Source organism: Anabrus simplex, chromosome 2 (assembly GCF_040414725.1).
Source record: "Anabrus simplex isolate iqAnaSimp1 chromosome 2, ASM4041472v1, whole genome shotgun sequence".
NCBI lineage: Eukaryota > Metazoa > Arthropoda > Insecta > Orthoptera > Tettigoniidae > Anabrus > Anabrus simplex.
Genome location: NC_090266.1, coordinates 7,091,606 through 7,117,161, shown reverse-complemented (window position 1 = coordinate 7,117,161; position 25,556 = coordinate 7,091,606). Strand labels below are relative to the sequence as shown.

Sequence of the window (25,556 nt, the reverse complement as noted above, 5' to 3'; positions counted from 1 at the left end):
GAGGCGTAAGCTCATGAGTCTTTCATTTAATCCAGAAGGAAGTTCGTCAAGGTGAGGGACAAGTTCATTTGCAGTGGCAAAACCGACACCATGAATGCCGGGCTCATGAATACTTTTACCTTTCCAGAAGAAAGTGTATCCGCCTCCTTGTTCTTTAATTTGTCCTTCATCGGGCCTTCTAGTTTAACTCAGTGCTGCAATATCGATGTTAAATCTTTTTAGTTCACGAGCCACGATAGCTGTTCTCCTTTCTGGCCGATTAGCTGTATCATTATTCATTAGAGTACGGATGTTCCAGGTTCCATAATTCATCTTTGTTTTCTTTTGACAGCTTATGGTGTACCCTCTGGATGCGGTTTCCCAGTCGGGATGTGTTGAGTCTGTATCTAGCTGAGTGTCAATAACTGTATATGCTAATGAGAGGAAATGGGTAACGAGCTACAGGACAATATCTTTAGTGGGCTAGTACACTAGAAAATGAGTGATTTTATTCGCATCGAGTTATAGCACGTGAAAAAGGCCATTTCCTCATTTGCAAATGTGAACGTGCGAGATCGCCTGATCCAGGAACAATCTACAAGGTGTTTGCCTGTGTCCCATCCTAGCGCGTCAGGGAACTTCTATACCATCCGATGCCAGGTGAATATTCGGACAGCATGAAAGTGACACCGAATCAGACGAACCCGGGATCCTACTCTACTGGAAACATCTTCTAGACACCTTAATTTTTTATGGCTGTACCTACCTGATGAAGACTGATCACAATGCCGAAGCGATAAGTACACTTCAAAATATTTCACCTGAAATTCGTGATTTTTCTTAGTCGAAGCAGGGGATGGATGAGACCTTTCACGACACCCCTTAACTGTAAATAGATAATTTATGCATGTGAATAAGTTGTAGTATAGGTAGCTGTCACAAGCTGTTTCAAAGGGATTGTAGTTTCTTACTTTATTACTTTATAGGGAATTTTTCTTCTCTGGTTGAGAAACCAGTAATTTTATTGGACCCTGGGAATACTATTGCATGACGTAGTTAAAAGATTCTAGGATTGATTAAGTGTGAAGTATCGTAATGAAAGTGAGATTGTTCTCAGCTACCAACAATTTACACATTGTTATGAATCGTCAGAATATCCTTAAATGCTCTTTATACTTCGCACGTAATGTAGGAGATTCCTCCAAATTATAGTTTTAAGGCCATTTATCAACATCTGAGAGACACGGCAACGGGGTGCGAACGATATTTAAATCGCGGGTGTTACAGTTAATTTGATTTTTCCGAAGGATAGGTTCTTCTATAAACGTGTGCATGTGTTTGAGATATGGGGATGTGTGCAGTAGTCGGCTTGCGTGTGAAAAATCTGGTAGTTTGAATCGTAAATAGGAATGTGAGTCTCCCGAGTGAATTTATGTTAAGTGCTAAGTGTCATTCCGCACCGAGGATAATGGTAAAGGCCGAATGATTATAGCAAGGGAGATCTTCTTTCGTGGGAATAATAATAGCAGTATGTAAACTGCCGTTGTATTCAGGGTGTGACAGTCAATGTGCCCACCAGCTGGGAGAGCCGTGAAGGATTTATGGCCTCTTGTATGAGAAAGGGGCAATTGGTAGTAGTTTGCGGTCTCTTCTCTCTGACTGATCCAGATATAACATTCATAGTTTACCACTCTCGTGATAGAATCGAAATTTCAAGAAATGAATGAATTCCTGCTAATTTTTCTGCATTTAATTAAATCGGTTTAGGAATCTTCAGGAAATGTACCCCGAATGTCTGAGCAGCGTTGATTCGATCCCATTCGACAGTGAAGACCACGGTCATTGTTATTGTTCATGGATGGATCATACCTTCCATACGTCTTTGTATATGTAAACTGTAGTATTCCATGTGTTTATTTTTCAGATGAGTGTTATTGTCCATGTTTTACGTTGTGTTTTGGTATTGTTGGTTGAATGTGTTGTCCCATAGGAAACAACGTTGTTTAGAATTTGTCTTGTTAAATATTGTTTATTAATATCCTAATGAAACAAGCGAGTGTGACAGTTTGATGATTTGTAAGTAATACTCAGATAGGGTTTAACAGGCTAAAGTTGTGATATGACTTTCAAGTGTCTCGAAGTGTGCTTATCATAGCTTTGTTTAACGAATGATATCTTGACACCATGAACTATGTGATCTGCAAAATATGAATTCATGATACAAAAACAATGTGTAGTTTGAAATGTGCCTTTTATTATGTGTACCGTATTTATTCATTAATTAATCTGTAATAATGTGATGAATGTTAGCAGGTGTTAATGAATTATAAGGGGGGACGCCTCTTCAGTTTTGTAAGGTTGTAGGGTACAAAATGCGATTCAGAAAGGACTGATAAACGTTGAATTACCGACCTTAAATCCAACAGATATTTTAGTATAAATTTCTATGGCACTTCTTTCCGTATAGAATTTCATGTGTGTTTCCTCACTTTCATTAAAGATAGTATTTGAAAGTACGGAACACCATTGTTCTAATTTAGTAGTGAAGTTGTATTCCCCTTACATTTAGATTCCCCAAATTTACAGATATTTAATTTAGTGCCCACTTATGTGGACAGACCATCGACCCGTTTGCTTTCGAACTTAGTCGCGGATACTACGAAGGAGGGGTGATGTACTTCAATGCCGGGATTGTTTTCTGAAGATCTCGTCTAACATGTTCCTTTCAGCCACCGTACTAACGAGCTTGAATAATTAGCTATGCCCTGGAGTCCTGGACAAGTGCATTAGCATATATCGGAGTACAGAAATCGGGAAGTCTCTAATTCATGGATTATTCCTGATAGGCAGTAACCGTCTGAGAAGGCAATTGTAAAACATTTCCCTCACTTTCAGGTGTTAAAATAAATGAAGTTAAAGAAATTTCATAAAAAATTGTGTTCTGGAAATCTTGGAAATTCAGAATAATGAGACTTCGCCATTTAATAGTTTATATTTCAGGTAAAAAAATTGGTCAGATTAAAATGAGGTAGATGTTTAATATTACGTTCTTACCTTTAGACCTAAGTCCAACTCTCTAAGGGACCGTTTTATTTCTCCTGTTAATATGTTCATCCGTTCACATTCCTGAAATGCTACAACTACATATGGCGTGCGATCTTCTACTTTGCCCATTAAATCACCCATGTTAAACTCTTCTGGAAGTTTATCCATGAAGTCATCTATTATTGTTTTAACCTGGAAGAGACAAAGAGTCATATATTAGATATAAGGTATTCTCTAAAATTGTACAGAATTGTTAACTGAAATGTAATTGAACTTTTCAAACGAGAGGATGTAATGTTGTTATAAAGTAATTAGCTCACTTTTGATAGCCGTTTCGGCCTAATCCGGACAAGATAAACTTTCAACTAATATAAAGGAATTAGAGAAACTCATTTTATGCATCCCTCAGTTGAACACATATGCGAAAACACTTTAAGCCTAAGGAATTATAGAATTATAGTTGTTGCGTCCACCCTAAATTCTAATCAAGTTCGAAGGATGTGCGCATGTGTTCTGCATGTCCAGCAATACCCAAACACGGTTTAAAGGCATACAACACGAATGCCTTGGAGGTGGTTTATTACAGCGATTCCAGGATCACAGAGCGAAATATTCCTATTAGTGGCAATATGCTTAATGAAGAGGAAATGAAATAGCGACCTGGCTTTTCAGACCTTTCCACGATTAGGCTTGGAATCAATCAATCAATCAATCAATCAATCAATCAATCAATCAATCAATCAATCAATCAATCAATCAATCAATCAATCAATCAATCAATCAATCAATCAATCAATCAATCAATCAATCAATCAATCAATCAATCAATCAATCAATCAATCAATCAATCAATCAATCAATCAATCAATCGATCAATCAATCAATCATCACTACTGATCTGCATTTAGTGCACTCGCCCAGGTGGCATATTCCCTATCTGTTGTTTTCCTAGACTTTTGTCAAATGATTGCAAAGAAATTGGATATTTATTGAACACCTCCCTTGGTAAGTTATTCCAAGAGCTAACTCCCTTTCCTATAAAATAATATTTGCCCCGATTTGTCCCCTTGAATTTAAACATTATCTTCATACTGTGATCTTTTCTACTTTTAAAGACACCACACAAATGTATTCGTCTACTGATATCATTCCATGCCATTTCTCCACTGACAGCTCGGAACATACCGCTTAGTCGAGCAGCTCATCTCCTTTCTCCAGAGACTTCACAACCCGAACTTTGTAAAATTTTTGTTACGCTACTATTTTGACGGAAATCACCCAGAACTGCTTTTCCTTCAATTTTTCCAGTTCATGAATCAAGTAATCCTGGTGAGGGTCCCATACACTGGAACCATACTTTAGTTGGGGTCTTACCACAGACTTATATGCCCTCTCCTTTACATCCATACTACAACCCCTAAGTACCCTCATAGTCATGTGCAGAGATCTGAAACCTTTACTAACAAGCATATGTATGTTATTACCCCAATGAAGATCTTTCCTTATATTAACCCCTATGTACTTACAATAAACCCCAAAGGGAACCTTCACCCCATCAAGGCAGTAATTAAAAGTGAGAGGACTTTTCCCATTTGTGAAACTCACAACCTGACTTTTAACTCCGTTCATCATTGTTACCGTGTTTTGGTGGTAGTTATGCATGAAAGAAGGTGCTGGGTGGTGAATAGGTCTCAAGCTACTAAAGTGAAATTAATTTTAAAATTTAACAAGGTTATATTTTCTTTGCAAAATTAGGTAACAACAAATAGAACAGGTACTTAGTAGCCGAAACACGATTGAGAAATACATTTACATAGGTACCCCATTTGGGGCTTCAAAAGTCAGAAACATAATTCTTGAGCAAAGAGCCCAACCTTACAATGAACACCATACAACAAAGGGGCCGAAAACCCCCAAACATGCCAGAAACATTTGCTTCCAATTACACCCAAAAGCCTCCTTGAGGCAGAGACACAATTTTCAATAAAGGGCAGCTTCCCCTTAAAATACAAGCCTATCATAGGCCACTCCGAACTCCACTTTTAAGCTGTCCTCCAAGGACGTATACACAGGGGTAAAATACCCAACCTACTGAGGTCTGTTAAATGACAAGAAAGTTAATACATGACCTCTAAAATACAATTTGAGAGGAGGCGAATTTGCACTCCTAATACACTTTGCTTAAGACCTACTTGGCACTAGGCCGTTAATACAAGGGCTAATCCCATACTACAGAGGTGACTTAATAACAATTTACATTACATTACGGAAGAATTGGTTGAGAAAAATAAGTTCACCTCAAGACGATGTGAGTGGGAGCTCGAGAGGGTTAAGCACTCTCTATCCCGATATGTCGTTTTAAAATAGAATATATGAAAAGAGTAGTTACATTTTAGGAAAAGGTTACATGGTTGAACGCTTAGACCCGCCCCGAAAGTTAAACTGCTGAGCTAGCAAAGAAAGAAGTTATTAATCGGCCATTACCTTGTTGTTGACCGCTGTCGAAGAAAGAGGCGCTTCCCGCCCCCTGCTATGTACTTAACACACTGAAAGATGGAACAGAAGTGGCCGAGAGACCCAAAAATCAGCAGTTTAAATACTCTCGCGGAAGTTTCTAGGCGTTAGGGGAATGAAAACACCCTCCCACAAACACTTTATTGGGTAGGACACAGCAACATATTCAAGTTGGGGGAAGATACATCTGATTGGATAGAAATTAATTTAAGAAATTCGGGATTGGTTAGGTTCAACACAAGGGGAAAGAAGGGGTGAATATTGCCAACTTAAACAATGACTGAAAGAAATTTAACAAAGAACAAACTCTTGAAATTAAATTTTCTCCAAAAAACAGTTCTTTCACTTTGCACTAGAGTGCACCGTTGTTGATCTTCAGTAGTGTTCTCTAGAAGAGAAAGTTCACACTTCTAACTACAAGTGAAACAAAAACACATCAAAAATGACACAGTTCAAAAACTCAAACTTTTCCACGTGGTGACATCTTCTGAGAAAGTAGAAAATTAATACCGTCAATAAAGTTCAGACTTCCTCCAGCAGAGGAGTTTCAATTGGCGCACATTTTAAATTAACGGCGTGGAGGTGTACCGCCTGGTACAGACCTCCCCCCCCAAAAGTTCCACCAGGGGTGATATATGAAACCAGTTTGAAACAAGGTCCAAGTTATGCTGTGGATATGAAGATTGATTGCAGAAGCCTTTATAAGATTTCTTAATTTGGTTGATTTAGTTTCAAAATTTTGTTGTTGCAGATGAAGTAAAGTCTTTATATTTGTAGAAGTTGAATTTCTGAAGTTAACTTTTTATACTTGAAAGTGAAGGAAAAAAAAAATTTTCAAAGTCCACCAAATATTGCAGTTGAATTCCCAAGTGTAGTCATTACTTATAGTAACTGTTCATGTAGTAGATGGTGATGAAGTGGGATGGCCAGACCGGCCGTTGCGGCTTGCGTCCAAAGGAGGCCGCTCGGACCCCTCAAGTACCCTGAGATACCGCTCGCCCGCACTATGAGGGGAGCAGAGGTGTTGAAGCACGCCGCGCCCGCGGTGAACATATACAGGCTGCGGGCAAGTAGCAGGTCGTGCGCCGCACATCAGCCTTGGCCGGGAGGAGAGCTCCGGCTCGCCGTGCACACGTCGTCCTCGCTGGGGCCGAGGGGGCCCGTCCTCTGCTCCAGTTGCTGCACGGCGCCGCGCGGCTGCGGGGGCACTGAAACATTAAAGCTTGGCGGCAGAATTGTGTTGGACCATCATCTTTTTTTTAAAAGGGCAAAGGCTTGGTGAGGAGGTTGAGGGGTCAGCGGCGTGCAGATATCCATGGCATTTACTCAAATCAAGCCACAGTGTGTATTGAAGCAGGAGACGGGAGCGTGGTAATGGCCGAGGCAAGGACAGAATGGCAGTTTAACGGATCGGGGAAGGTTTTACAAGAGGCTTACATATAAGACAAAATATTATAGAAGGGGCAGAAAGCCTTAAAAGTTGAACTCAAAAAAAGATATAACCTTCATATTCCTTTCAAATTATATGAAGCAAGTTGACACAAAATTTACACTGGTTTCACCTGTGACAGGTGAACCCTAAATATCCTCTCGGTGGCTGGATTGCTTACTAACAACGTAACTGGCGTAAGAAAATCGAGAATTATACAAGGTCCATGAAATCTGGGGGCAAGCTTGCCCGCGGGAACAAAATTCTTGACCATCACCTGGTCACCTACCTTCAAAGTGGTGGGTCTCCGTCCACGATCATACTTTTCTCTAACCTTTTCATGAGATACCTTAAGATTGGCTTTAGCCTTCTTCCAAAGATCTTTCATATTATCCGGATCTATTGTCTCGGGTAGAATGTCACTCAGAGACCAAAGGTTAGAGAGCGGCGTGTTGGGAATAAACTTGAACATCAAGGAAGCTGGAGTGAACTTATGAGATTCATGAACCGCCGAATTCAAAGCAAAAGCTAACCAATGCAGGGACGTGTCCCACCTGGAATGATCTTCATGATGATAGGCAATAAGTGCGGACCTGAGATTACGATTAACCCGTTCAGCCAGAGATGGTTGAGGGTGATAAGTAGAAGTAGTTACATGAGAGATGGATAAGTCAAAACAGAATTTACGAAATAAATTAGATGTAAAAGCCTTAGCATTATCAGATACAATATATTGGCACGTACCAAACGAAGCAAAAATAGAATTTAGGCAAGTAATGGTGGACTGAGCGGTAGCCAGCTTAGTCGGAAATAACCAGGAAAATCTGGTAAAACCATCTACACATACAAAGATGAATTTGTTGGCATTTCCCTTCGACTGGGGGAAGGGTCCTACATAATCAATATACAGGCGTTCCATGGGGCGCGATGCTTGATGCGAAGACAAGAGGCCTACCTTGGTGGACATGGTTGGTTTACTAATCAAACAGGATTTACAAGCCTTTACTAGTTCACGGATTTCACCGTCCATACCTTTCCAGATGAACATTTCCCGAATCTTTTCACGAGTTTTAAAGATACCAAGATGCCCTCCTAATGGGGTCTCATGATAATACTTGAAGATCATAGGTACAAGAACCGCTGGAACAACAACCTTCATCATCTTATCATGCCTCGAAGGGCAACATAGAACACCATTCCTCAGAACATAAGGGACGACATGTTCCCCAGAAGCAAGGGTTTCCATTATCGGAGCCAGCGTCGGATCTTCACATTGGTATTTCTCGATATCCCTAAAAAGCATGGGAGCATCTGTTAGGATGGCATTAACCTCAGATAGCATGGACTCGGGAGGTGATGAACTGTCGACCTGTTCATGGTTCTCAACGTCGTCTGAAAACATACGGCTGAGTCCATCAGCGACAACATTTTCGGTACCTCGGATATGCCTGACATTGAATTGGAAGGCAGAAATACGGATGGCCCAACGGGCTATACGACCAGTACGACGCGGCCTACCTAAGACCCAGCTTAAGGCTTGATTATCTGTCTCCAGGTCGAATTTGACATGTTCCAGATAGAGACGGAACTTTTCTAAGGCAAATAAGACTGCCAACCCTTCGAGCTCATAGATGGAATACTTGGCTTCTTGAGCCGACAATGTCCTAGACGCATAGGCGATGGGTCGCCTCCCTAGTTCAGTCTCTTGAAGAAGGACTGCAGCTACTGCTGACGACGATGCGTCGGTTTGGACAATGAATTTCTTCGAGAAATCAGGCATAGCAAGGACAGGGGCATTACAAAGCGCTAATTTAAGATCTTCAAAAGCGGCTTGTTGAGAAGGTCCCAACTCGAATTTGATGCCTTTCCTACGAAGGAGGTTTAAGGGCGCCGCTCTATTAGCAAAGTTAGGAATGAATTTTCTGAAGAAATTCACCATACCAATGAACCTGGCGATACCTTTAATGTCCTTGGGAGGTTTAAAATCACGGATGGCCTGTGTTCTAGAATGATCGACTGCTACACCATCGGGTGACACAATATGCCCTAGGAATGACATAGAGGGCTTAGCAAAGGCAACCTTGGACAACTTAACAGTTAACCCAGCCTTACGAAGGCGATCGAGAACTTCTCGCAAATGATCTAGATGTTCTTCAAAAGTCTCTGAAAATACGACGACATCATCTAAATAGTGATATAAGTATTCGAATTTGATGTCGGAGAAGACCCTATCTAGTAGCCTAGTAAGCACAGCTGCTCCGGTGGGGAGCGCGAAAGGCACGCGGTTGTATTCATATAAATTCCAGTCCGTGGCAAACGCTGTAAGGTGTTTAGACTCTTCGGCAAGGGGAATTTGATTGTAGGCCTGATTTAAGTCCAAGATGGTGAAGAACTTGGCCTTACGAAACCATGAAAAACAAGAATGAAGGTCAGGAAGGGGCACAGATTGCAACACCACCTTCCGATTGAGAGCCCTGTAATCAATGACAGGCCTGAAGCCGCCTTGGGGTATCGGGACTAGGAAAAAAGGCGATGAATACGCCGACTTAGAGGGCCTAATAATACCATCCTTCAACATCTGATCGATAATTTCTTTCAGAGCCTTCATTTTAGGTGGAGATAGCCTATAAGGTGGAAAACGGACAGGAATCGAATCCGTGACCTCAATTTTGTATTCAATAAGGTCAGTAACACCAAGAGTATCAGAGAACACCTCGGGAAACGACTGACACAGTTTGCGAATACTATCAGCCTGCTCCTCAGGTAGATGTCTTAAGGTCTAACAACATCTCATCCTGGGTAGGCGAAATAGAAGAACATGACACAGAATTACACTTTAATAGTGGTATTTTACAACTAGAAGCAAATTTGAATGTGCACGACCTAGACTGGAGATCGAGCACAAGACCAGTGTGAGAAATAAAGTCAGCTCCCAATATAATGGGGCAAGACAATTGTTTGGCCACAAACAATTTAATTTTCCAAGTGAATTTAAAAATACGAATTTTGACCAATAAGGAACCTAGAATTTCTAATGGAGATGAATTAGCCGAAACGTATTGAACAGGAGAAGAGACATAGTCAGGAAGTTTACAAACCGATTTCAATTTAGAATACCATTCAGCCGAAATAATCGAACAAACACTGCCTGAATCTAAGAGAGCTGTAATAGGCTCGTTATTTAACTCAATCTTAAGAAAAGGAACAGGTGCGGTGGTATCCGCCGCAATCCTAAGACACTCTTTGGGGCATTCAAAAGATGTATTCGAAGACTTATCGTTCCCTGAATTCTCGACCTTTTTGCCAGGGGCTGAGCCTTGGGAAGCAGAATTAGTTGACTCAGCCGCAGCCACTAGTCACTTTTGATTGTTGTTGGAAGTTACACCAGAAGTTGAGCAGGAGGGGGTGCTATTCGAATTGGGACAATTCTTTGCGATATGTGAGAAAGCCCCACATTTAAAACAGCCTTGTGATGAACCAGCTCCATTATTTGCCCTACTAGACTTGATCAGAGGACACTTATTGCGCAGATGGTCAGGCGACCCGCAAGCATAACATTTACGAGGGGTGACTGATCGGCGAGGTGGAGGCCGAGTATTACTAATGGAAGGCGGGGGTTCTTTCGCGACACGCAAAGAATCGGCGTATCTAACTCCTTCCGCTGAGACGGCCAATGCTTCAAGTTCCGAGAAAGTTTGCGGGCACGCCGCGAAACACAAATATGACCTATAGGGAGGTGAAATTCCCTCTACAATAGCCTGTACAATCTGATCTTCAGGAAAATGAAGGGCAAACACCCTAGTATAAAACTTAATGTCCTGTATGAAATCAGCCAAGTTTTCATCCAAGCGCTGTACACGATAATAGTACTTCTGAATAAGGGAGGACCTGGCCCTAGCAGGAATGAAGTTAGCTAGCAAGTGGGCATGGAAATCCTCAATAGATGATTGCTCGGCAATGGCTCTTACGATTTTATCAGAGAGAATACCAATAGCATACGGATAGATAATTTGCAAGATTTGACATGGAGAAAGAGAAAAAACAAGGGCATGATCCTGAAATTCCACTAGAAATCTTAAAAATGAAATTACATCACTGGTGGTATTAACGGAAAACTCTGAGCAACATTGCCAATGGATGAGGCAAGCTGCTAAACCCGGGTGACATAGTAGGTAAAGGTTTCAAGGGCAAGGAAGTTAATTCAGAACGGATGTTACTCAACGATGCACGGCGTTCAGGCTCGTTGTCCAATGGGGCAGAGATAGTTTGGGCAGCAATGGTTTTCCTATTTATTTCTCCCTTAGGAGGTGCTTCCTCGCTACCTGCATTCACTATGGTGGGTTGATCAGATTTGGGAGGAATTTCCCCAGTTAACAATTGAGTGACCTTACTAGATAATTCGGAAATATTTTCCAGGAGCGTACTAGCTTCCTTCCTCTGAACATCATTCAGTTTTAGAGACAACAGATCGTTAACCCTATTCGAAAAATGATATAGCCTGCCTTGCACACGCTTAATTTGATTGGGAGAAGGATCATTTTCATCAAAAAAACTAACTACAGAAGCTAGCCCAGTAATATTCTCCGTGATCGTGGAAAGAGAGTCGTCAATTTCTTTCTCTCCCAAATTGGGGATGGAAATGGGCAAATCTAGGGACTCTCTAAGCTTGTTAGTGTCTACTGCAACCGTGCCTCCAGATTGCACATTTCTGATACTTAATTCATAGATCAACTCCTCTTTGCGCAAATAATTATGATGGAGAACATCGCGAGGGCCGGGCATGGTGACAAAACAATTTTGAAAAAGTCAAAACATTCCAGCAGCTGAGAAAATTATTAGAGTTCGGATCAAAACAATGTCTAGCCGTCAAAAGGGTTTAAATTGAGACCCATTCAACCACGCTCTGCTACCACTTGTTACCGTGTTTTGGTGGTAGTTATGCATGAAAGAAGGTGCTGGGTGGTGAATAGGTCTCAAGCTACTAAAGTGAAATTAATTTTAAAATTTAACAAGGTTATATTTTCTTTGCAAAATTAGGCAACAACAAATAGAACAGGTACTTAGTAGCCGAAACACGATTGAAAAATACATTTACATAGGTACCCCATTTGGGGCTTCAAAAGTCAGAAGCATAATTCTTTAGCAAAGAGCCCAACCTTACAATGAACACCATACAACAAAGGGGCCGAAAACCCCCAAACATGCCAGAAACATTTGCTTCCAATTACACCCAAAAGCCTCCTTGAGGCAGAGACACAATTTTCAATAAAGGGCAACTTCCCCTTAAAATACAAGCCTATCATAGGCCACTCCGAACTCCACTTTTAAGCTGTCCTCCAAGGACGTATACACAGGGGTAAAATACCCAACCTACTGAGGTCTGTTAAATGACAAGAAAGTTAATACATGACCTCTAAAATACAATTTGAGAGGAGGCGAATTTGCACTCCTAATACACTTTGCTTAAGACCTACTTGGCACTAGGCCGTTAATACAAGGGCTAATCCCATACTACAGAGGTGACTTAATAGCAATTTACATTACATTACGGAAGAATTGGTTGAGAAAAGTAAGTTCACCTCAAGACGATGTGAGTGGGAGCTCGAGAGGGTTAAGCACTCTCTATCCCGATATGTCGTTTTAAAATAGAATATATGAAAAGAGTAGTTACATTTTAGGAAAAGGTTACATGGTTGAACGCTTAGACCCGCCCCGAAAGTTAAACTGCTGAGCTAGCAAAGAAAGAAGTTATTAATCGGCCATTACCTTGTTGTTGACCGCTGCCGAAGAAAGAGGCGCTTCCCGCCCCCTGCTATGTACTTAACACACTGAAAGATGGAACAGAAGTGGCCGAGAGACCCAAAAATCAGCAGTTTAAATACTCTCGCGGAAGTTTCTAGGCGTTAGGGGAATGAAAACACCCTCCCACAAACACTTTATTGGGTAGGACACAGCAACATATTCAAGTTGGGGGAAGATACATCTGATTGGATAGAAATTAATTTAAGAAATTCGGGATTGGTTAGGTTCAACACAAGGGGAAAGAAGGGGTGAATATTGCCAACTTAAACAATGACTGAAAGAAATTTAACAAAGAACAAACTCTTGAAATTAAATTTTCTCCAAAAAACAGTTCTTTCACTTTGCACTAGAGTGCACCGTTGTTGATCTTCAGTAGTGTCCTCTAGAAGAGAAAGTTCACACTTCTAACTACAAGTGAAACAAAAACACATCAAAAATGACACAGTTCAAAAACTCAAACTTTTCCACGTGGTGACATCTTCTGAGAAAGTAGAAAATTAATACCGTCAATAAAGTTCAGACTTCCTCCAGCAGAGGAGTTTCAATTGGCGCACATTTTAAATTAACGGCGTGGAGGTGTACCGCCTGGTACAATCATGACAGTAGTAAAATTATTTGTGGTGAAATTCAGAGTGAAAATGTAGTCGTTTGAAGGAAATGATACACCTGTGTACCCCCACCGACAAGACAGGCCCCTTTTGAATGTAATGCCTGACTGAACAAGGAACTTCATTGATGGAAAGCACAGAAAGGAACGCGTGATGATGGTGTTATGGACAAATGGTGACAGAACAGAAAGTATTCCTCCCGAAGCTGTATGAGAGTTTGCAAACTTAATACAAAGTACCCAAGTAACAAAAACTCATAAACCATGATGAACATTTCTTAAGATTTGTTGAGCAGGAAATGACAAAAATATGGCTGTACCACATGGGAAGACCCCCTGCTTATCCTCAGAGTAATAGCGCAATTAATATGAGCAAAATACATTCCGAAACAGAATTTTCCCACGCCGAGTCAGAACTTTTATATCCTAGAAGCAGCAGTAAGAGGGTGCCAGGACGTTGGGGACGTCGACCTAGTAGAAAGGAAATGGCGGGTGTCAGTGACCTATGGGTGATGTTAAGACGTCAAATAACGTAATATCCTTAGGTATCAGAGCAATCCTTCATTCGCATGATCGCTTAGAAGAGCCCAATCGCTCAGGGCAACGACGTGAGGTGTCTATGACCTGTAGGTACGGGGACAATGCCAGCCTCAGGAGTCACTTCGCTGGAGCCAAGTCGACCGGACCCCCTTTGAGGCCCCGAATACGTCATGTCAATCGCCCCTTTGGAGGAGCCGAATAGGTCAGGTAATGGGCCCCGTGTGATGGAGCCGAATTGGTCAGGTTAGGGGCTACCTAGCAGGAGCCAAATAGGTCACGTCCAGGGCTCCTTTGGAGGAGCCGAATTAGTTAGGTCAAGGTTTATTTTGGAGGAGCCGAATAGGTCATGTCAAGGGCCCCTTTGGAGGAGATGAATATGAATACGTCAGTTGAAGGCGAAAATTGCTATACAGAATTGAAAGAACGGCAATTACGCCGTAACAAGGGAGCGCCCTCATGGTTACCTCGGCAACGAGCTCAAGGATTCCCCTAGGACGCGTCACCATCTATCGCAGAGACCAAAGATTGCTCTAGAATCTACGAAATTACTTTAATAAGATTCACTCACTGAAAATGGGAATACAGGAGCTACAGTTTGATACCCCGTTCGTTACTGTACATCACGTATTACCGGAGCGCATTTTGAGAAAGGGGCGTGTTTTCTCCCTCTCCCCGGCCAGCTTCAGGATATCTTGCCTATATACTACGAAGCTGCGAAACCGACATCACCAGTTCATTTTCAGTTCGTCATCAAATCGTTACCAGTTCGTCATGACTTGTGTGAGATTTCTTTGTGAGGGAATCATTCTGAAGTGGGAACAGTACACTACAGTGATGTATTAATGTCTGTGATTTTATGTGGAAGTAACCACAATCTTTACGTGTGCAGTGTAAGGTACAGTGCGCCGCCAACAAATTTAGTAGAAACGGTACGAAATCGTGACGATCGAGCCTCATATATGGCTAAACTAGTACGGCTCAATTAAAAGAAATAGGCAAGTATTTAGCTATGTGCGTGGAGCGAGTGAATCAGAAACGGACGTGAAATATTTAAGAAAGTGAATGAACGGCCCATTGTCGGCAATGTATAAGGGCAGTGTCTCGTCAGATAAATGCTTAACGCAATAAAGAGCTCTACCGACGTATAACTAACTGCGGTGGAGTAGTACGTGAGTGTTAACACATAAGAAGGATATGTAGGTTAGGAATAAATAATATCGGGATTCAGAGACATAACCGTCATTAGGCTGGGTTGCTCGTGTCATTGAGCAGATCTAACCGTATATTTAATCTGTGATGTTTGATATAAACTGACGCATTCACATTAAACAACTTCCCATCATTTACATAAGGAGTTTACAAGAACTTCGGAGCTGTCTGCCGGAATTTCGCCCTCTATAGCAGAGAGAACGAGAAATCTAGCTGCCTTCCGGAATTTCGCCTTGTATAGCAGAGATCGTCCGGAACTTCGCACGAGATCAAGCCATCATGTTCGTGACTCACCAGTTGGAATACATCATGAAGGCCGAGTAAATATATGGGTGTGCCCTCCTGTGAAGCTGTGTTCGTCGTCGCTGAAGGATGTGTGCAATTTCAATTATTATTACTATTTGAATATCGTATCATAATGTAAAATACAACAGGTAAATATGCATGTAGATGTAACATAGGTCGCTAGTATGCTATTTCAGCCGGAGGACACATTTTATTTGATGGTCTTTTACAGGAGATATTTCTTCATGTTGAGGTAACCATATTTCTTTTCTGCTTATTTATGAGGGTTTATAGTGCATGGAGTAGATTTAAGAACCTTAGATTAACTAAGTGCGGTGTGTCGTAAAATAATAGGGCGCAAATATTCTGTATAAATGACACAGATCATCACTAGCTGACAGGAGTCATCACAAGCTTTTTTCAATTTGTTGATTGGAGACTCCACATAATGAGAAAGGAAACCCCAGTTTAGAATGGTAAGAAGTCTGAGACAACGAACGAGACATGAAATTATAGTGTATGAAGTAGATTTAAGAACCTTAGATTAACTAAGTCCGAAGTGTCGTAAAATAATTGGGAGCAAAAATTCTGTATAAATGCCTATTTAGCTCGGGAGTGCTTGGAATAACTTGGGCTGTGCAGCAGATTTATCTTCAAGGTGGCTTGTTTTCGGCGTATCGAGGGGAAGGAGACAAGTTATTATCCAGGCTATAGCTCGGACGTGGTATTGTGTAATGTATATGAAGCTCCTTTCGAGTTAAATTGATAAGCGCCAAGTGCATGCCACGCCATAGTTAAAACAATTAAGGCCGGACGTAGATGCAAGGTATAATGAAATGGGATAAGCTGCCAGGAAAGGAATGAAGTGAACCAGGTCACAGCTGGCGTGATTTATGATACCCGGCAAAAGGACGAAGACGGGCCGAGCTCTCCCTCTGTTTGTGAAATGTAGAGGAGTATTATCTGTCGTATTTCCCTCGAAACAATGATTCCAAGCTACAATTTATTATGAACATAGTCGATTAATCTCCAGAGTTCTGAGATGAGTGATCCCAAAAGTTTCTTCTTTAACCATTGAAAACGTATAGGGTTACAGGTTGACATATTCCATGTCTCAGGAGACCCAGGTTCATTTCTTTGATACAGTGAAAGTGATGCTCACTCTTACTACCGACAGATGGATTGAACCTCCTGCAACTACATCTACTGTATTTAAAGTGCATATGTTTGTCTATTTATTACACGAAGTGCAAATTGAATATTCCTGAGACATTGGATGTTTGAAGTCTCTCTGTTGTTCGTACACAGAATTGTAACTGTGTACATAATGTCATGTTGGGGTACTTGCTGGAATCCTAATGAAACAAGCGTGTGCATTATATTGCATATTCAGCAATGACTAATTTAGGGAAATAACGTGATACGACGTTCAAATATTTGGACATGTAGTCATACAAAGGTACAGTTTACTTCAGTTCATCCAATGTTAGGGTATCATAACTTGGTATAACTTGAATATATTAAATCTCGACAGGTAAACAGAATTATAGCAGGGTATGCCCATACTAAATAAATACGTGTAATCTTGACAGGCAATGCGCAATATGATGATTGCAAGTACAGAGTGTAAATATTTCAAGAGGAAACGCCTATTTAAAATTGAAATAATTGAACGTAGAAGGAGGTGTAGAAAGAGACTACAAAATATATAAAACGTCAAGATCACTCTAAATATTATTTGTAAAGTTAATTGTATGACATATCCATGTGAATAATATGTGTTTCACTAGTATGGTATTAATATATCAGATAGAGTTTATCTTCTCATTAGTAAAGAACTATTATTCCTCTCATAATTAATATCCCCCTACTATAGTGGGTATTAGAAGATTATCGCAACATCGGACCCGCAATGTTCTACCTACTTAGCTAGCGTACTATTCTAGTAGGGGAGATGAGATTTCGATACCGGGCTGAGTTTAAAGCTCATCGGAGGTGCTCCATTGTAATATCACGTTTATTTTGTTTAATTACTGAAGCCTTTGACAGATTTATAACTTGGCGTCCCTTAACGTTGTGCCTTATTGTTGTTTGGGGCGAGCTCCATATCGTTCTCGCGGCGCATAACCTAGTGCCCCGTAACGTGTGGTATTGTGGTTGTTGGGCAGGACTTGTAGCACCCTAATGACACTATAAATTTTGATATAGCCAATATTAAGGCACAAGTTCGAATACCACTACTCTAAAAGGAGTACATAGGATATTAGGATTATAAAATTGATACGGTTAGAAATGAAAGAATGGAAACACAAATTTTACCCGTATATTAAATTTGTTAGGAGAGAGGTATACGAAATAGGATCAGAGCGCGTGAACATGATAATCAATATGAATAATGTGTCGGATGGTGTGCGTAAGTCGCTACCATAGACTGTTACGTCAGACGTAACGATTTTTAAACGAGTGACTGGAATAAATTAAATTTAACGGATATAGGAAGAAGAACGAAGATATTGTGTACCAGAGTAAGAAAAAAATATACACGATGGTCACTCAGAAGTATGGCAGACCCGATAAAATTATGGAGTTTTGAAACTTCAGGGGAGCAATAAAATGACCTTCCAATTCTTGAGGATAAAATGACTGGGCTGAATTCTTCAAATTCTTCTGGTCACAGGTTCATCCCGAAGGCGATGCACTTGTAGCAGGCCTTGGTAGTTTAGGGGATTCACCCCAGGTAAAGAGATCAGATATCGCGGACAAGAGGGGAAACCTCATCCCTTTACTCTTATTGTTTCAAAATGAACTGTGCAACTTAGTCAGTTCGAGACGGAGAATTGTCTGTTGCAGCATCTTGCCAGTATCGAAGCTGATGACATCCCATGTTTATTAAGAGTACCACATTTCTGGCACACGTAAATTACCGAGCCTATTTTGGTCTCGGATTTAGGTAATATTTATATTAACAAAGGGGTACATAAATTATTTTTGATAATATTTCGGTATAATATTTAAAAGTTACTTAGGAAAGTACTAGGGAAACACAAGCAATAATTACGAGGTGTGACGCTGCTGTTCTGAAGATAATTTCGACGCAGTGCGACTTGGTAATATTCAAAAAGTAGCACACGTTCCTAAATTTAGGAAACTAAATAGTATGAACTGAATTACCACGAGCAGATTAAGTCAGGGGGCACAGATTTCTCAAGAATAGAAGTATTATGGATGTGGAAGTTATTAGGGAAATGATGGCCGTCTTACTGGCCGAACAAAGTGAGAAGCAGGCAGAACATGTAAAGGAACAGATGAAAGCCGATAGGGAGAAGCAGGCAGAACTCTTAAAGGGGAAGGTGGAGGCTGATCGTGAGAAGCAGGCAGAACGCTTTGATAAATTAGAACAGACAAGCGCAAAGATTGATGAACGCTTACACCAGCACAATAGTCAAGTAAGACAGCTAACTGCACGATTAGTCGGATACGAGACGTCGTGTAAATCCCAAACCGTGGAGCTTAAGGAACACTTTTCCTCCCGCATTAATGATGTGACGACACGCATACATTCCCTTACGTTGTAGCAAGAGCAAACCACTAGCCACCTAGAAGAGCGTACAGCCGAAACAGAAATGAATATGACAGCTCAGGAAAGCAAAATGGAAGAAATGGAAGTAAGGATTAACGCCAGCACGGAAGGCATAGTAGACCTACAAGCTAGACTTGAGGGTTTGGCATTAAGGACTGATGAAATGGAAGGACAGATAACGCAGGTTCGAGACAGCACAAAGACGAAGTGCATAGAATATACTGACCAGCAAATGGATCGAGCGAAGATTGGATTGAGCGTTACCGTTGGCGGAAGACAGCGGGAATCTCAGGGAAAGATCCAGGAGTTAAAGGAGAAGATTGATAAATTTGAGCTTAAAGCTCAGAAAGCTACCATCAAATTAGACGTCCACGAGAATCTGATCTTGGAACTCCAAGAAGAAGTAGAGAACCTCAAGACGCTAGAATCTCGAGGAGACGACGGTTTAAAGTCCATCTTAAAGAAGTCCGATGAAAGGATCAGGCACAGTCAGGAACTCATAACGAACCTGACTTGATGGGAGAATATGTTCTAATCCCTAAGAATAACCAGACTCGCTTTGTGTCGGGGCGCAGCTCAAAGCCACAGGATCTCGGTTCGACCCCTTTTTCAACCTTTTGCGTATCAGTCACGATGAAGCTAAGAAATTAGGGTCAAATGCCTATATGACACCCAGAGGCTTCCTAAATGAGACGGACCAATATTTTAGGACAAATATATCCCCGCAAAAAACGCCTATGGATAGTTGAAAGATACCTCGCGGACCAGCCGCTGATCTGGTTCAAGTCATTCAAATATTGCTTTGATGGATATGAAGAATTCCGACGTAGGTTTTAAGAGAAGTGCTGGGGCATCAAGACCCAGCAGGGATTACGCCTAGAGCTGTACTCACGGCGATACTCAGCAACGGGACAAACAATGTCTTGCGAATACTGCGTTCATCAACGTCTTCGCATGAAGGAGTTAGACAGCCTATCATCTGAGCTGGAGCTGATTTCTGCAATGAGGAAACAACTTCCACCGGAAGTCCAAAAGATTCTCATCTCAGCCAATGTCAAGATCGCCGTATAAGCCGACCACATTTTGCGTCAGCTGGATCAAAGGACAAGTGGAGGACACTTCAGACATAGGCACCATGAGACGGTGCAAACGATAAACGTGAAATCGGAAGGAGGATTTCCGAAACGTCGAAGTCAGGGTACGAGTACAGAAGAGAGAAGGGAAACTTACCCAGCATCGAGGGATGGTGACAGGAATCCTCCGAGATGGAGTGAACCAAGGGATAGAAACCGTGAAGAGTAGAACTCCAGGAGTTATGACTAGCAAAGACGACCTGAACGGAGAAATAGGTTTAGATATAGTCAGGTCGAACATTGCAGAAGGCCATACGGTGGATGGAGAGGAGAAAGCGGACGGTCATGGGATAGACGGAGGAATATGGGCAACCAAATACGAGATCGACAGGCTGAATCGAAGAGGTACGTCAAGCAGCTTCGAAATCAACACGCAAGAACAAATAAATTGCAGAGACCCATTCAGGAGTTGGCGTCATCCGAAGAAGTTAGAGGAGCTAAGGCTTTCTGTTCGAAGTGTTCCATATACATGTTTGCTATTATTGGAGAGAGTGGCGACCCCATCGCGGCCCCTTCTGTCTATTCGTAGAACTCCCCGTTGAAATAGAAATAAGTGGCGCTCAGGCATCCTTTAGCTAGTGTTTACAGGTCTTCTGGAAGTTTCTGGTCTACTAGCGGAAATACTTCTGTTAGCGGCACCTTGGTGAACAGTGACGTGACGTCAAAGCTTACTAATAGGTCCGTACTTTAAATAGATTGGTCCTTAAGGAGTGGATGAAATGTCGGGAGTCCTTCACGTAGGTTTCAGAGTTTCCTGTATGTGGCTGAAGTAGTCCAGCTAGGTAACGGGCGATATCGTGCGTGGGAGAGCCTATAGCGCTCGCGATAGGTCGCAGAGGTATGCCTTCTTTGTGGATTTTAGGAAGGCCATACAATTTTGGAGGTATCGGGTCCGAGGATATCAGTTTTTTCTGTATTTCGGCTGGGATACTAGAATTCTTGGATGCCTATCATTCATAGTTTAAGACATACAGACCATAACGTAAACACACGGGCCGCAACCCCCTTGCATAACAGCGCGGGCAAGTCCCCACTACCTGGCTGTGATGCATACTTTACAGAATTCTCGCGAGACAGCCAGGACTTACGTCAGCCAGAGAGGCTAGTATATAAAAGAACAAGATCAAGGCCACTCTAGTAGTGTAATTTCTGCCTGAGAGACTGATTACCTCGGATCGAGTAGGGGTATTTCAGTCGCCTTGACAAAGAATACTGCAAAGTATTCGAAACGTCGGCAAACTGTACGTGATGTGCGTACAAGTACAACACGGTTCAACCCGGAAATTAAATTCAATAATTCTTCACACCGTGGAAGCTTCACTTCCAAGATGGATAAAACCATGTTAAATTTTACATAAACATACCCATGATTTCCTGAATTGGGACGAACAGAAGGTTGAGCAAATTAGAAAACAATTTGACGAGATGGCTGCTAATTTGGAGAAAGAGGAAGAAGTAGAACCTATGTTTGAGGATATTGTACAGGTTAGGTTGAACGAGGCAAAGTTTTATGACGAGAACATGGGTAAATTGAAGAAAATTTTGGAAAATTTCCGGGACGTTTCTGGATCACAAACTGGGAAGATTCTAAATTTCAAATATAACATGGTTGTAACTAGTTGGGGACCATTTAAGAAAAACCCTATCCTGTACCAGAGAAACACTACCCTAAGGTGAGTGAGAGGGTGAGATCATGAAGGAGATGGGAGACAATGACATCATTTCTAAGGCTCCAACGCCATTTCCAAACCCCTTGGTCATTGTAGCTAAAGCAAACGGATCTCTGAGGGTATGTTTGGACGCCCGAGGCATTAGCGAGGGAATCGTGCCTGAAAACGACCTACACCGAATATCAAAATTCTCCTAAAGAATGTCAAAGTATGGAGTTATTTTCAAGCGTAGACCTGCGAGCATCATATCATCATGTAGAGTTGTCAGCCGAGTCAAAGTTCTTGACTGGTTTTCTGTTTCACCAGCAGACGTATGTTTGTAATCGGCTCCCTTTCGGACTCAAAACTCTGGATCAGCCCTTATTCGAGCACTTGATCGCAACTTAATTCATAAAGGGAAGAAAATCACAGGCCAATATGTAGACGATATCTTGATAGCCACGCAAACTTTGGAAGAACACATGGAACATCTGCGCCTCCTTTTGGAAGATTTAGGACGAAATAATTTCAAAACTAATCTCGAAAAATCTCACTTTTATCAGCGTAGAATCCTCTTTTTGGGCATGTCATTGATGCCGAAGATATCTCTCCGAATCCGTAAAAGCAAGGCAATTCAGAACCCATCGCCAACAAGAGTGAAGCAGTTCTTAGGCTTATGCGGATACTTTGCGGCGGACCACTGTCCGTCATATACCACCACATTTCGTCCGTTACAAGGGCTGTTAAATAAAAACAACCGATGGAAGTAGGATACAGCCTGTGAGGAAGCTTTCCGTAAGACTAAGGATCTGATGAGTAACAGCGTTAATTTCGGGTATCCTGATTATAGCCAGAAGTTCACAATACAGACGGATGCGTCCATGATTGGTGTCGGCGCAGTATTATATCAGGAAAGGAAGGACGCTGGACCAAGGATAAATTATTTGGCATTCATGAGCCACAAGCTGCACGGGCATGAAAAAAATTACACCGTCACTGAATTGGAAATGCTTTCCATCGCAACTGCACTAAATCACTGGCGCAAATACATCTATGGGTTTCCCATTTTCTTACAAACGGATCGTCGAGCTTCGACATTTGTGCTTAAATCCACCATGGCTTCTGAAATGGTAAATCGTTGGACCCTGTTCGTCCAGCAATTTCATCTCAAGATAGAACATTGCGCGGGCAAGGAAAGTATAATTGCGGACGCCCTTAAGAGAAATCCTGATCCCGAGGGCGAGACTATGGATTGCGCGCGTGGCGGCCAACTTGCCCACATGCTCCTGCACTAGCTCCCCAGATTTAGTCCCATAAGAGCCTGTGTATAGCCACCATCTTTCCCATTTTCCCCTGCGAAAGCTCCGGTAGTGGTGCACCGAGTTGCGGTATTTAAAAGGAAATCAGTATCTGCTTGTGAGTTTTAGTGTTGGAACAGTGATTTTTTATTTTCACATTTAGCGCTTACAGATTTGAACTCACTGATTGTGAGTTGTCGGATTTGAGTCCCGGAGGAGTTCGAGTCTTATCGGGATTACCTAATAAGGAATAAAATCCTCAAAATTTAAGTGGTGCACTTAATCGCGTTTCCAAAAAGCAATTCGCATCTGCTTAATAGTTTCTATTGTTTGGCTCAACATAAATAATTAGTACATCACCTGCAACGCGTTATTCGTTTTCAGTGTTTGGAACAACGAATTTTTGATTTTATCATTTCGTGCTTGTAGATTTGTACTCTACAGACTTTGAATTGCCTACTGTAATGTTGACATCATTAAGAGATTAAAACTTTGCGTTAAGTTCCGAAAAATATTCGCAGTACACACATGACAGGGATTGGAACCGAGACATCTACCTTTTGGACTGCTGAGCATCATGCTAAGTAAATAATTGTGCGTTAAACTTCCCCGACTTCACTTTAGTGCCACCTGCAGATTTCATTACGTTCGAATTATTGTTTATTGCATGTGAAGTTAAGAGCGGTAAGGTTAATCCTGGACACGTGCCCAGCTCTTTTCGTGCATTTAACCGAGCGCTGGTACGGGTCATTTTCTGCTCTGCATGTGGACAAAATATGCATACGTTTGAACTTTGGATTGCTATTTAATGTCGGGGACTATCAACAGTGCATCATGAAGATCGTCGTTAATCATTGGGGCGTAACTTTGGAAGGTGAACTCAGAAAAAGATCGCGACTAAACATTGGACTAAGAAGATTGTATAAGACTTAATGCATATGCTTTATTCATAGGGGGCGTAACGCTGAACTCCTCCTCCTCCACCTGGAGGAATAGCGTATGGATATTTGTATGTTTGAGGAGGAGGAGGAAGAGGTAGTAGAGATGTAAATACTTTATGTGCGATTAGCTGATGTCGAATGTCTCATCTTTATCTATATAATTATTTTTGTAGCATGGATGCAATCTACAGTATTGGTCGTTCTGCAGCAGTTGAGACTCTAGGGCTTAGTGAGTTGCCTGTCAACGAAGGATTCCGTATTATTTCAGTCCGAAGAGTATGTGCATGATATGGAATTCGAATACTATATACTTGCGAAAATGGCATAGTGTTCCCACCTATTAGATTCAATGCAATTTCGGATGATCAACTAGAGCATTTGAACAATCGTAGCACATGTATGACTCATGAAGGTATGCGAAACAAGTCGTGTATTGTCAGCTTTAAGGAAGTATAGCACCTACCAATTCGATCATTGAATTTTAGAATACCTGTTAAAATTTAGCAAAAAGTGTTTTTTTAGATACGTAATGTACACTATATGATTGAGAAATAAAACAGAAAGAAGTAAATACTATAACGTTCACTTCTTTCCCTTATTCTAGTGCCTATGTCAAACGTTCTTGAAACAAAAAGTAAAATAATAATTTCATTCTGGAAAAACATGAAAAATTAGCGCTTGGAGGTGCGGTTACGCGTTGTCAGCGTGACGTTAGACGCTCACTTTTGTATAGTTATCCCAGGTATCGAACTTGAAGTCTCTTAAGCTTCCACTCGTATGCGGTTAGCCCGGGTGTTGAACTCTGAGTCGCTTAAGTTAGAACAATACTCTTAGACTTGGATATAGGGTCTGCATACTTAACGCACTTAGGCCTGCGGTCGAACCCAAGGTCTGTAAGGTTAAGCCTGGACACGCAGCCAGCTTAAGGTCATGTTATGTGAGGTTAAGAGCTGTTAATCAGCAAGGGTCACGTTATTGAACGTTTGTAAAATACCTACAGTTTTGAATTAAGGTATCACTGCTGGGAAACTGAGTCACTCAAATTGACGTTTTAAAATATCAACCAGCGAGTGCTCTGTATAAAGGTTTACAGATAACTGTGTCGTAATGAGGAATTCATTCATGGGCAAATGCGAGCACAACCTTTTGAAACGAAGTCATATACAAAAACGCATAAGATAAGAGAAGCATAGGGAAAGGCAATGTAGTTGGTGAGAAGACAATGATTTAGCATATTGATTCTACGGATATAACTTGATACATGGAGACTTAAGCAATTACCTTTCTTTTACAAGTTAATTTACGTCAGTAGTATAATGCAGGGATTCTGCGGCACCTCCTCCGCCGCCCGCCTCCTCCGCCGCCGCCTCCGCCGACGCCTCCACCGCCGCCGCCCGCGGGAAATTTGAATTTTGGCGGGAGATTTGAATTTGTAAACAAAACCACGTGCTTTTTGACAGCTGTCATCGACAACAACGCATCGCTAACCTCACTGCTGCCATCTTGACGGGCCTAAACCTCACTAGTACCAACTTAACCTAACTA

General features: G+C 41.6%; 1 protein-coding gene across 1 annotated transcript in view; it reads right to left on the bottom strand.

Annotated features, from left to right (window-relative positions):
• The window catches only part of LOC136863901 (dynein beta chain, ciliary-like), a 5,220,903-nt gene that overhangs the window by 355,784 nt on the left and 4,839,563 nt on the right, over positions 1-25,556 (bottom strand). Inside the window, exon 78 of the mRNA XM_068226514.1 lies at positions 3,034-3,216. Within this exon, the coding sequence (XP_068082615.1) occupies positions 3,034-3,216 (183 nt within the window). The remainder of the gene's footprint in view (positions 1-3,033; positions 3,217-25,556) is intronic.